This window comes from Coccinella septempunctata, chromosome 6, assembly GCF_907165205.1.
Source record: "Coccinella septempunctata chromosome 6, icCocSept1.1, whole genome shotgun sequence".
Taxonomy (NCBI): domain Eukaryota; kingdom Metazoa; phylum Arthropoda; class Insecta; order Coleoptera; family Coccinellidae; genus Coccinella; species Coccinella septempunctata.
The window spans coordinates 32,658,266-32,671,215 of record NC_058194.1 but is presented as its reverse complement, the minus strand read 5'-3'; the positions used below and the strand labels follow the sequence as shown (position 1 = coordinate 32,671,215).

The 12,950-nt window shown below is 39.0% G+C and overlaps 2 protein-coding genes across 2 annotated transcripts; one reads left to right on the top strand and one right to left on the bottom strand.

Moving 5' to 3' along the window:
• LOC123315504 lies at nt 1-7,807 on the top strand. The gene is made up of 3 exons (XM_044901218.1): nt 1-167; nt 2,459-2,705; nt 7,479-7,807. The coding sequence occupies exons 1-3, from the start codon at nt 147-149 to the stop codon at nt 7,757-7,759; spliced, it is 549 nt and encodes a 182-aa protein (XP_044757153.1). The 5' UTR covers nt 1-146; the 3' UTR covers nt 7,760-7,807.
• An 87-nt stretch (nt 7,808-7,894) lies between these two features.
• On the bottom strand, nt 7,895-12,566 carry LOC123315503 (probable beta-hexosaminidase fdl). Its single transcript, XM_044901217.1, has 2 exons — nt 12,374-12,566; nt 7,895-9,581 (listed from the first exon to the last, which is right to left on the bottom strand). Exons 1-2 carry the CDS (start codon nt 12,499-12,501, stop codon nt 7,937-7,939), a joined length of 1,773 nt encoding a protein of 590 aa, XP_044757152.1. The 5' UTR covers nt 12,502-12,566; the 3' UTR covers nt 7,895-7,936.
• Between the last annotated feature and the right edge of the window lie 384 nt (nt 12,567-12,950).

The window sequence follows — 12,950 nt, the reverse complement described above, 5'->3', positions numbered from 1 at the left end:
TTGTTTTCTTCGGCATACGGAGTGGACAGCATTGAAATAGGTGTGCCATTTTCATCAAGTATATATAAGATTTGCCCAACCATTGACTTCTTCGATTCTTGTGATAAAGTGACCTAGGGAGGAACATCTTTGATACCAACGAAAAAATGAAGTGGACGTGCTTGATTGTGAGTTGATTTTTCTTTATAGGGCAGGGTTCCTTGGATTCAAGGTTGTGGTTTCTTAATTCCCCCAATTATCATTCATAAAATGAGGGGTTATTAACGAATATTAATTTTTTGCTGAAAATTTGATGAGGATCACAACAAAATTGCAATTTCGATTTGAATATCTCATTTTTAATATTTAAAATTATTAAATATTCTTACCCTGATTCAATTATAAACAAGAAATTGTTGCTCACTTTGGAATTCGTAAAATTATTAACGTTTGAAACCCGGGAATGTAAAATCCAAAAACAAATCAAAAAGAATTTCTTCCCCACTTGGATAACAAGCAATTGAATTCACTGTTTCAACGTATGTACATGATTTTGCTACATTTGTGGAAATATTCATCTTTGGCGTTCCAAAAATATTCCTTTTATATTTTGTTGTTTTATTTAAACTTTTTTGGCATTTTCAGAGCCGCAAAAATTCGATATAGATCTCAGCACATTTGATTTGAAAAAATTTCCTATTTCTCAGATTTCCTTCTCAAAATAATTATATTTCACATGATTCGAATTCAATTTGAATTTTTACCAATCCAAAAATGATCGAGCTCAAGTAATGCGTTAAAAAATATTCTATTGGATCCATTACGATAATGAATATTTTGAGTTTCTTGAGTTCAACTCGAAACCATTAGAATAAAGTATCTTTTCACGATTACTTCCCAATTTTCAACAATTAAATTGTTGTCTGAAGCAACATAACTCGTAGACGAATTGTAAATTAATTAATTCATTATAATTTTTTTTTGTATATTCACAATCCAGATAAAAATGATTCAATGATGATGTCGAATTCTAAAAGGCTTAAAAAATTGCGAGGAAGAATCAAAAATATACCATCATTATCAAGACTCCCACAACGATTCAAAAATTTCGGATATGAAAAAAATGCCCGAAATTTCAGTGAAATTTTTGTTTCTTTGAGCCCTAGAAAAAGGGCACTCTAGTAAAAAACAATCAAAAGGACTCCATTTCCAAATATATATATGGCAATATTTTGAGGTATCGTTGACGAAAAGCTCCAAGTTTGATTTAAAAAAAAAGTCATCGGTTCAATATTCATCTTCCCAAAATATTGTGTTAGCGTGATTCTGTACTGATTATTGAAAATTTCAAGCTAATTTTGCAGAATGTTTCCAGCATAAAAAAGATGCTAATTCGAATCATCAATTCATATAATTTCGATCTAGTTTTATCAAGTCAATTTATCAAATCACCAACCAAGGGTTCACATCAAGGCTTACATTCCTCCTTATTATTAATATATATGTAGGAAGTATAGTTTCTCTCATCTATATATTCAATATATTGAATCTCAATGAAGCTCCTAACCTTGATCAAGAATGTATTTTTTTGGTGCATTATTAATTTATAGAAATTCTGAACTAGAATGAGAAATAGGAATGGATTATGTTGCATGGTTTATAGACAAGATGGTTTCTTAGAAATAGTCGATAAATCGAAAACAATTTGAGTTTCAGTGATAAATTTTCGAAACAGGCACTGAAAAATTATAATTATAATGATTTATTTAATCATTCTTCTATATGAAGTGGCAAATGAGGAGAAAAAACGTCTTTCTAATGTGAATTTAATCCACAGTTTATATGGGTGCCTATGGTCGTGTATACAAACAGTATATCAAATTCCCAGTCCTTGTTTATGGATTGATATTGAATAATAAGGTTCTACATTACATCCAATCAATAAATTCATGCAAATATTCTACCAGCTCTACACTAACTAGCTAATTGGCACGGAAACTCAGCGTGCGGTAAATTTTATTGCTATCTATATGAATACAGCTTCACATAAAAGTCTAACTGTAAAAGTCATTAGTTCTTGTCCTGTGGCTGTAGGTATTTGAGTACCTCTCAAAGTGGCTAATGGTTCTCGAGCCACTAACGGCCTTGTTCGTTTTCATTGAATGCGGTAAAAAAGAGTTGCGTTAATTGCTAATGATTGCTGTTTGGTTTTTGTCCAGAAGTGTTCGGTAATTACCTCTCCTGATGATGAAATGAAGGAGATATATGAACAGGGGAATTTCAACGATTTCTGGCAGCAGCATTAGCTTTACCCTTAGGGTATTCTCTGAGATTTTGAGCTGATTAGCGAGATAAGTTCCAAAGTAAGGTTAAAAAATGTAATCGAGAAAGTCAAGGTTATAATATTGAAAGATGTGAAAGAAAACAAATTTCAGGATTGAAAATTCCCAGTTTTTAAATAATATTCAATCCTGCACAGGTCATTGTTTGTTCCAACGTCTACGGAGCATGCAGTCAAAGATTTGGGCCTGCTTCTATACTACAAGACAGCAGGTTGGAGCCAAAAGTGGATGGTACCTTTGGTTTCCTGTACAGAACAGAAGATGGTATCACCAGTGCTGCTAGGGGTAATCCGGACGGCAAGATACAGGGGCGTTTCACATACACCGATCCGACAGGATTGAAAGTCAATTTCAACTACAACGCTGGTTCCAGAAGAGCACCAGGTAAGGAATTTTTGAAAAATGCCATCTCGACGATGAACATCTAAACGAAGAGAGATAGGCTCTTGATTTTACTTCTAATCGATTCTGCGTGTTCGAAAACCTAAATTTTCATACCAAACATTCGGATCTCTGACACTGTTTTCGAAAAAAAAAGTATTTTTTTTCATTTTTCACTCTTGAGGTCACTTTGAAAGGCTGTCTTGAGTGCAATTCTCCATTGATTCATCCACCAAGTGTATTTTTGGAATCTACAGGACGAACCCTATGCACTCACTATCCTGCAACAATAATAAAACACCCCAATTCCCTGAGAGAGAGGCAGATATGTGATTTTAGGGGGTCTAACCCCTTGCTCATTCTTGACCCAAAAATTAGGGATTTTCGAATTCGATTTTTTGATCTAGCATTGAAGCTTGACTAGTGCTGATTACGAAACCGAAAATCTCAATTGGATCTGATGAGTATAACAGGAGATATCGCAGTTTGAAATTTGCAATTTTTGAAAAATGCCATTTCGAAGATTAAAGTCGCGTATCTTCCAGAAAAACCATCACAGATCGGTAAGTGATGCACATTCCGAAGAAGCAACTCTTCTAGTAATAACTCTGAGAATTACAGCGAATTTGAAGAATCCGTCCGATATTGGGGAGCTTTCAACTGAAATTAGCAATTTTTGAAAAATGCCATTTCAACGATGAAAATCTGAACGAAGGGAGATAGGCCATAAAATTGCTTGGAATAGATTCTGCGTGTTCGAAAACCTATATTTCCATACCAAACTTTTAGATCTTCGAAGCAGATTTCGAAAAAAACGAATTTTCTGTTTTTCCATTTTTCATTTTCGAGTTCACTTTGAAAGGCTGTCTACAGTGCAATTTTGCACTGGCTCATCAACTCATTGTTTTTTTGGAGTCTTCAAAACGACTTGTGAGAATTTCTTTCTCCGGAGGAATGATAAAACACAGAGAGAGGAGCAAATATGTATTTTAGGGGAGTCTAACCTTTTGCTCATTTTTTACCCAAAAATTTGGGATTTTCGAATTCGAGTTTTTGATTTAGTATCGAAGCCTGACTAGTGCTGATTACGAAACCGAAAACCTCATTTGGATTGGACAAGTACAACAGAAGATATCGCAGATTGAAATTTGCATTTTTTTAAAAATGCCATTTCGAAGATGAAAATCTAAACAAAGAGAGATAGGATCTCGATTTTACTCCCAATCGATTCTGCATGTTCGAAAACCTATATTTTTATACCAAACTGTCGGATCTAAGACACTGTTTTCGAAAAAAAAAGAATTTTTCATTTTTCCACCCTTCAAATATGAGTTCACTTTGAAAGGCTGTCTACAGTGCAACTTTCCATCGAATGCTATTTCGATGATGAAGATCTCAAGTAAGAGAGATTGTTCAGGGAATACCCTGACCCTGCATTTCGAAACTATGTTAAAAAAAAAATTGAATACGAAACGTTCGATCTCCTTATTCCCATCTTCCCTCAGGGTGGCGTCTATTATCCCTCATCCCCGCTCGAATCCGGCGACAAAATGAAAAATTAGTCAGATTAAGTGCTTTTGTTCATGGATCCATCAAAGTCGAACGCTCTCCAATCGAATTAAGAGCTTTCTGACGGTATAAAAAGTGTAGAAAAGGCGTTCGCTTAGCTGCAGTCACGGAACTTTCGATGGGGGATACATCCTCTTTTCCGGCAGTTGCATATTTCATGAGCCAGTCGGAATAGAGACGTGCGAAAGAATCGAGAAAGAGATTTAAACGGATGCAATATTAAAATGCCATTTTCGGATCTCTTATTGACGGTTTCGAATAGCCATTTCAATTGGCAGAGGGTTCTTCATGTTGAACATCGATAACTCAGACTTGCATCGACCATTCAAGGACTCTTTATGACCAAAAACCTGGGTATATAGTTTTGTAACGATTTTCATTCATTGAATTAATCGATTCACTACGATTAACTTAATACAGTTATTTATCTTCAATCAAATTTATAGCTACACTTCGTTACCAACTCCGCCTCTGTATTGCCTACTCCTCACGATCGCTGGTTCACGACAGGGTCGTACTTAGTGTCGTTCGAAACAGGAGATCAGAATATATTCACATTCAAGGATGTATTGATATCTAGTTAGCCTAGACCAGTTCCATGCATAGGAAAATTTTTGGATTACCTTAGCAACGAACAATAACTCATTAGAAGTGTCAGTGTGAAGTTAAACCGAATCGTTACTATGGATGAGACTGTGTCGAGTGTCAAGTGTCGAGTGTCGAGTGTCAAGTGTCGAGTGTCAAGTGTCGAGTGTCAAGTGTCGAGTGTCAAGTGTCGAGTGTCGAGTGTCGAGTGTCAAGTGTCGAGTGTCGAGTGTCAAGTGTCGAGTGTCGAGTGTCAAGTGTCGAGTGTCAAGTGTCAAGTGTCGAGTGTCGAGTGTCAAGTGTCGAGTGTCGAGTGTCGAGTGTCAAGTGTCGAGTGTCAAGTGTCGAGTGTCGAGTGTCAAGTGTCGAGTGTCGAGTGTCAAGTGTCGAGTGTCAAGTGTCGAGTGTCAAGTGTCGAGTGTCGAGTGTCGAGTGTCAAGTGTCGAGTGTCAAGTGTCGAGTGTCAAGTGTCGAGTGTCGAGTGTCAAGTGTCGAGTGTCAAGTGTCGAGTGTCAAGTGTCGAGTGTCAAGTGTCGAGTGTCGAGTGTCGAGTGTCAAGTGTCGAGTGTCGAGTGTCAAGTGTCGAGTGTCGAGTGTCAAGTGTCGAGTGTCAAGTGTCAAGTGTCGAGTGTCGAGTGTCAAGTGTCGAGTGTCGAGTGTCGAGTGTCAAGTGTCGAGTGTCAAGTGTCGAGTGTCGAGTGTCAAGTGTCGAGTGTCGAGTGTCAAGTGTCGAGTGTCAAGTGTCGAGTGTCAAGTGTCGAGTGTCGAGTGTCGAGTGTCAAGTGTCGAGTGTCGAGTGTCAAGTGTCGAGTGTCAAGTGTCGAGTGTCAAGTGTCGAGTGTCGAGTGTCGAGTGTCAAGTGTCGAGTGTCGTGTGTCCAGTGTCGAGTGTGTGTGTGTGTGTGTGTGTGTGTGTGTGTGTGCGTGCGTGTGCGTGTGTGTGTATGTATGTATGTGTGTGGTGTGTGTAGGGTGTGTGTGGGTGCGTGTGCGCGTGTGTGTGTATGTATGTGTGTGGTGTGTGTAGGGTGTGTGTGCGTGTGTGTGGGGTGTGTGTGCGTGTGTACGTGTTTCGTGTGTCGAGTGTCGTGTGTCGAGTGTCAAGTGTCAAGTGTCGAGTGTCAAGTGTCGAGTGTCGAGTGTCAAGTGTCGAGTGTCGAGTGTCAAGTGTCGAGTGTCGAGTGTCGAGTGTCAAGTGTCGAGTGTCGTGTGTCGAGTGTCGTGTGTCGAGTGTCGTGTGTCGAGTGCCGAGTGTCCAGTGTCGAGTGTCGTGTGCCGAGTGTCGAGTTTCGAGTGTCGAGTGTCGGGTGTCAAGTGTGTGTGTGTGTGCGTGCGTGTGCGTGTGTGTGTATGTATGTATGTGTGTGGTGTGTGTAGGGTGTGTGTGGGTGCGTGTGCGCGTGTGTGTGTATGTATGTGTGTGGTGTGTGTAGGGTGTGTGTGCGTGTGTGTGGGGTGTGTGTGCGTGTGTACGTGTTTCGTGTGTCGAGTGTCGTGTGTCAAGTGTCGAGTGTCAAGTGTCGAGTATCGAGTGTCGTGTGTCGAGTGTCGTGTGTCGAGTGCCGAGTGTCCAGTGTCGAGTGTCGTGTGTCGAGTGTCGAGTTTCGAGTGTCGTGTGTCGAGTGTCGAGTGTCAAGTGCCGTGTGTCAAGTGTCGTGTGTCGAGTGTCGAGTGTCAAGTGTCGAGTGTCGAGTGGTGTGTGTTGCCATGGAGTAATCAAAATTGATTTTTTGGATAAGGGTAGAACAATAACCGAAGATTACTATTCAACATTACTGACAACTCTACGGAAAAAAATTGAAGAAAAAAGACGCGGAAAGCTATCCAAAGGTGTTTTGTTTTTGCAGGAAAACTCCTCTGCACACAAATCTCACGTTGCCATGCAAAAAATTCGTGATTAAGGGTTTGAATTACCAGAACACCCCCCTTATTCACCAGATTTGGCTTCATCCGACTATCATCTCTTTCCTCAACTGAAAAAAAGTTTAAAAGGTCGTAAATTTTCTTCCAACGAGGAGGTAATAAAAGCAAGAAGAAACATTTTTTTTGAAAGGTCCAGAGACGTTGCAGGTTCGCAGTAATAAATGTATCCAATTAAGAGAAGAATATGTTGAGTAATAAAATATTTTGACACGGCAAAAAATTAAAGAGAAAAGACGCGGAAAGCTATCTAAAGGTGTTTTGGTTTTGCAGGACAACGCCCCTGCAAACAAATCTCATGTTGCCATGCAAAAAATTCCTTATTTAGGGTTTGAATTACTAGAACATCCCCTTATTCACCAGATTTGGCTCCATTCGACTATCATCTCTTTCCTCAACTGAAAAAATGTTTAAAAAGTCGTAAATTTTCTTCCAACGTTCGGAGGTATTAAGAGCTGAGGAGGTCTGGTTTGCAGAGCAAGAAGAAACATTTTTTTTGAAAGGTCCAGAGATGTTGCAGGTTCGCTGTAATAAATGTATCCAATTAAGAGGAGAATATGTTGAATAATAAAATATTTTGACATTGAAATTTTGTTTGGTTCTATAGTAGGCTAAGAATTTTTCAATATATCCACGTGTATCTTCGAATATTGTTATTTTTCAATTGAAATATGCCGTCCCATCTACAGAATGATTTTTCCAGGATATACCAATGATGGCCCAGAGGATGACGGCACATACGACCCTAGAAAATATGAAAACCCCGACCAGAATCTCAGACCACAGCCCAATTACCAAAACCAACCCGAACAGCCAAGAAATACACAATATTCTGTTGCTGAAGAACAGGACAACCAGCAAGTGTATAATCCCCCACCACCAGCAATCTCCGCAGACATCTATCAGCAGAGGAGGTCTAGGCCAAGGCCTCAATTCAACGATGTCTACGAACAACCAAGACCGCGTTACAACCCGAGATACTAGCGTCATAATTTAGTGTTAAGTTAGTGGTAAATAAATGTATGTATTGATCCCTGGTCTTTCAATATTACCAAACCATAGGTTATAAGAATCTAGGGGAAGCCTAACCTAATAATAAATACACTAAAACCAGCATGCTTCATCATAAAAAACTTATACTTATAAAAAACTTCACAAAAATCATTTACATCTACCAGGATTCATAGTACACCATTTTGGCCAGATCGCAGAAACCTCCAAGTCCCTAAACCTCAAAATCTCTCTAAAATTATCCAATCTCATGTATACATCCCCCTCCACGCGAACTGGATCACTCCAAACTCTCTCTGCAAAGGCTGCAGCTCTGGGCCATATCCTTGTCTCCAAGGATTCTTCCGCCACTTGCTCTGCCCACAGACAAACCTCACCACCTTCCGTTAAATTCTTAACAAACTCATTCTCCCACGGTTTGTACTCGTAGAACTTCTGCCAGGAGGTGAAAGGATCGCAAACTCCATTCTTTTGACTGGGTTTCCAAGGACCAAAACCACAATCCAGATACCAGTGACCAACGGTGGAGTATATGATCCTCAGGTTTTGACCTAAGATACCATTGGTGCTTCCAAACCAATACTGCACGATCAAGCGATCTTTATGTTTCAATTCGTCGATGGTGTAGCGGTAGTTGGTCAGGGGACTCGACCACATGATGATGTTTTTGGGGAGTTTGTCGCCGTTAGCTGATTTCAGTTTTTCCAACATGAGGTTGGTGTAACCTGCCCAAAAGACTGTCATATCCGTTTCATTTTCTGCTGCTTTGGTGTCCCTCCAACAGTCTAGGTTAACCTCGTCTCCGCCTATATGGAAAAGGTCATCGTTCTTCATCAACCTCAAGAGATTCTTGTAAACGTCTTTCAACACTTCCAAGCTTCCCGGATTGTCTGGGTTCAAATGCCCATTGAGAACATCCTCTTGGTCGCATATAACCAAGTTGTCATCCCTTGGATTCGAGTGCCATCCAGTACTGACATGACTTGGAGCGTCTATCTCCAGAAGAACTCTCACACCTCTGACTAAGCTATATTGCATCAAATCCTCAATGTCTTCTTCGGTGTATACCATCGTGGGAGTGTAAGCTCCACCATCTGCCAACCATTCAAGATTCTTGAACTTCATAGGGAAGCTTACAGCGTCTGTAAGGTGAAGATGCAGAGTGTTCAGCTTGGAGTAGGACATTCCATCGACAATCTTCTTCAGGAGTGGTATGGGAAAGAAATTTCTAGATGTATCAACCATAACTCCTCTATATGTGAAGGTTGGTCCATCTTCTATTGCTATATCGTGTAGAATTCGATGATTTCCGGTATAAGGATCAAACCAAATCAGTTGAGAAAGAGTTTCAAGCCCATTCCTAGCTCCAAAGAAAGTGGTTGATACTATAGTCACAGTGATGGCTGCACTTTTACTGACGTTAAGCTTATAACTCTCATCTGTTCCTAAATTCAGGAGTACATCGTCTCTCTTATCAGACACCTGGATGTTCACCTTCAAGATGCTCCCATCATTTCCTGTCTCATTGTCTTTTAAATATCCCTTGAAGATCTCGAGGAACTTGTTGATGGCTTCTGTGGTTCTTGGTGGAGCTTGCACGTCGACTCTTAGTTTTGATTTGAGGAAGGGTGAATGGTTTTTGGCTGAAACGAACCTGAAATGTTTAGGCTCTGGCCATATTACCACATCTGGACAGATTTTTCTGCAGGTCTCGAGTGGTAGAAGTGGCTTGGTGGTCTTGTTCGATCTGCTGGTCTTGGAGCACGTGTTGTCTTCACAGATCCATTGTAAGTATCTGGAAAATTAAATTAAAGATGAAGGCTGTAAGTTTGTGAGGGAAAAAAGCTAGGATTTAGTTGAAAAGACGTGGCAGAACAGGTATTTTTGAAAATGTTTTGGTATTAGAATTATATCGAATGATTTGTTGAGGAATGGTCACAAATGATGACTGAGCTTCTTTTGCGACTGTCTTTTTACCCTTTCCTTTCTACATGTCACTGGGGGGTTGAATTCTAGGCCTGGCAGAGCACCATACGAAAGATCAACAACAAACAAGCGCAGTCGATAGAGTGAAATTTTTTTCGCGTCTCCACTTAATGGGTTACGAAGGAAAAACACATTTCCCGACATCGATACAGCTGCACTTATCTCTCTGGGGCTCCACAGGTGCCCCAGGTGGATTTTCTTTGATTACCTGTTCCAATATTATTTTTAATTTCATTATGATAATATCGGCTCTCTGCCTCTGGGGGCTTATATATCATTAGATGCTGCTGCAACTCCAATTTCCTCGATATGATTTTTCCGGATCTGACGTCACTCACTGTAGCGGAGGACGTTAAATTAGATTTCTTTCGGTTATTTTTACATCGGAGGTACCTGTGGCGCAAGTGGACGTTTTCACACGGTAAAAGGACACCCGTCGAATTTTTCTTCGGCTGCGATTTGGACAGAGGGTTTTCAGGACAACTCGATGATTTAATTGTAATAATACAGAATGACAGGGAGGAATTTGGTCGATACACGAGTGAGATATTATTTGTTAACCATCCTGTATAAATTAGTTAACCAAATCACTTTTGAAGGCTTCAAAGTAAGTCCTTTCCGAAATAATACATCCATGACAAAAAATACCTACTACAATCAAAATAAAACAGGATGTTTTAGTCGACTTTTGAATCAATTCGAACCAGTTCTCAAATTATTTGTTTTCATACGTTTAGATCGATGTTAGTATTGTAAATACCAATTGTAGAGCTTCAAATTGGTCATGTGTGTAAAGATCTAGACAAAATTCACACTCTTTTATCTTTGAAAAGCCGATATAACAAAATAAACCTATTTACCTTAGCTCAATTCAGGAATACATTTGAATTCCCAATTTGGGAATTCAAATGTAGATTGCAGCGACATAGTGGTGACAGTTCGAAGTAAAAAGTTAATGCCTTTACGTCATTGTTCTACGTTCCTTGATGTAAACCATAGACCTAATAATACATTTTATTTTATTAGGTCTATGATGTAAACAAATAAATGACAAAAGTGCCTTAACTTTTTATTTACAAAAATAGCCACCAGAGGGCGTATCGCTTGTTTTGAATTCCCAATACGAGGATGTATTGATATTGTTTAGTTAGCCTAGACCAGTTCTATGCACAAATTTGCGTTACCTTAGCAACGAACAATAACTCATTAGAAGTGTCAGTGTTTGAGGTCAAAAAAGTAAACCAAGAGTTACGCTATAAATTAAAAGTAAGAAGATGTCCACCGAAATTGTGAAAATCGAAAAAATGGAGTTTCGAGCCATCATCAAGTACCTGTATTTAAACGGGTTGAGAGGTAAGCAGATTTACGATTATATGCTTAATACCCTTGGTGATCAATGTCCTTCTGTGCCAGTTTCAGTGTCAGTCATCGAAAATATCGATGCAATTCATGACATGATTTTATCAGACCGTTGAATTGGGCTAAAACGGATATCTGAAGCACTGAATATTTTATACGAACGCGTTCATCTTATAGTTCACGTCAATTTGGACATGAGAAAAATTGCTGCAAAATGGATCCCCAAATGTTTGAATGTTGACCAAAAGCGTACAAGGGTAGAAGCATCGCATTCGATCTGTGCTCGATTTGAAATCGATGTAGACTTCTTAACCGAATTGTTAATATGGATGAGACTTGGATACATTTCTACGATCCAGAAACAAAGCAACAATCGATGGAATGGCGAAACTCTGGTTCTCCAAGACCTAAGATTTTCGTGTCCAAAAATCTTCTGGAAAAGTTCTTGCTTCAGTTTTTTGGGATTGCCATGGAGTAATCATGATTGATTTTTTGGATAAGGGTGGAACAATAACCGGAGATTACTATTCGACATAACTGAGCACTCTTCGGGAAAAAATTAAAGAGAAAAGACGCGGAAAGCTATCCAAAGGTGTTTTGTTTTTGCAGTACAACGACCCTGCACACAAATCTCATGTTGCCATGCAAAATATTCGTGATTTAGGTTATGAATTACTAGAACACCCCCCTTATTCACCAGATTTGGCCTCATCCGACTATCATCTCTTTCCTCAACTGAAAAATAGTTTAAGAGGTCGTAAATTTTCTTCCAACGAGGAGGTACTGAAAGCTGTGGAGGTCTGGTTTGCAGAGCAAGAAGAAATATTTTTTCTGAAAGGTCTAGAGACGTTGCAGGTTCGCTGTAATAAATGTATCCAATTAGGAGGAGAATATGGTGAGCAATAAAATATTTTGATATTCAAATTTTGATTGGTTCTATGGTAGGCTAAGAATTTTTCAATATATCCTCGTACATAGGTAAGTTACTTTGGCATTTTTAAACTGACTTGAGTTACAATGTTACAAACTATTTTTATAGTGTGGAAAGAAAAATTGATGCAAAAAATCATTCATTCTCATAAATAATCACGTCAAATTCGTATCATACATTTTGATATACAGGGCGTCCGCCAGATAAAGACCCTATACCTTATATGCGAAACTATAGAAGCAAAATTTGTTCTGTCTAAGTGTGGGTTGGCACAAGTCAAACTGGCTGTTTTCAGTAGAACACTCACTTACCTATCGTCATTTCCTGCCTCATACTGCACAGTTTTCATCTTCACATCATGTACGCACAACCATACGATAAGGGCGAACGTAAAAAACCCAAAAACGGCCATTTTGATACGACACCTTCTCAATCTCATGTGAAAAGTTGAACCAACCGAACATTTTTATATATTCCACAAGTTACACTTTCTAAAATCGATACTTATCAGTTTGTTTAGATTATTAGATGAGTCGTCTGTGGGTCACATTGTATTGCACACCTTTATGGATAGGAAAATGCCTAATATTTATTTACCCAGATAGCACACACAGTGCTCGACATTCACTATCGGTATTGTCGAAAACTGTTCGGTTTTTTCAGTAGCCAGAAAGATTATTATTTATTCGATAGAGCGTCCAGAAAAAATGGGACGAAAACATTTTATGAACTTATATCCGAAAAGGCTATTGAAGTACCATAAGACAGCCTTTTTCAATTTTTTTCTGAATGGATGGGGAGAACGAGATGTAAATTTCTTTCCAAAACGTTCGCGTGGGATTTGAATGATAAAAAAACATATTTACCAACCCCCTCATTCATAAACGC

Coding starts and splice junctions, on each gene's coding strand:
- LOC123315504 (XM_044901218.1), top strand. CDS start 147: ATGAAGTGGACGTGCTTGATT. Junction 168..2,458: donor TGAAGTGGACGTGCTTGATT/GTGAGTTGATTT, acceptor AATCCTGCACAG/GTCATTGTTTGTTCCAACGT. Junction 2,706..7,478: donor TGGTTCCAGAAGAGCACCAG/GTAAGGAATTTT, acceptor TGATTTTTCCAG/GATATACCAATGATGGCCCA.
- LOC123315503 (XM_044901217.1), bottom strand. CDS start 12,501: ATGAGATTGAGAAGGTGTCGTATCAAAATGGCCGTTTTTGGGTTTTTT. Junction 9,582..12,373: donor GAGGCAGGAAATGACGATAG/GTAAGTGAGTGT, acceptor TTAATTTTCCAG/ATACTTACAATGGATCTGTG.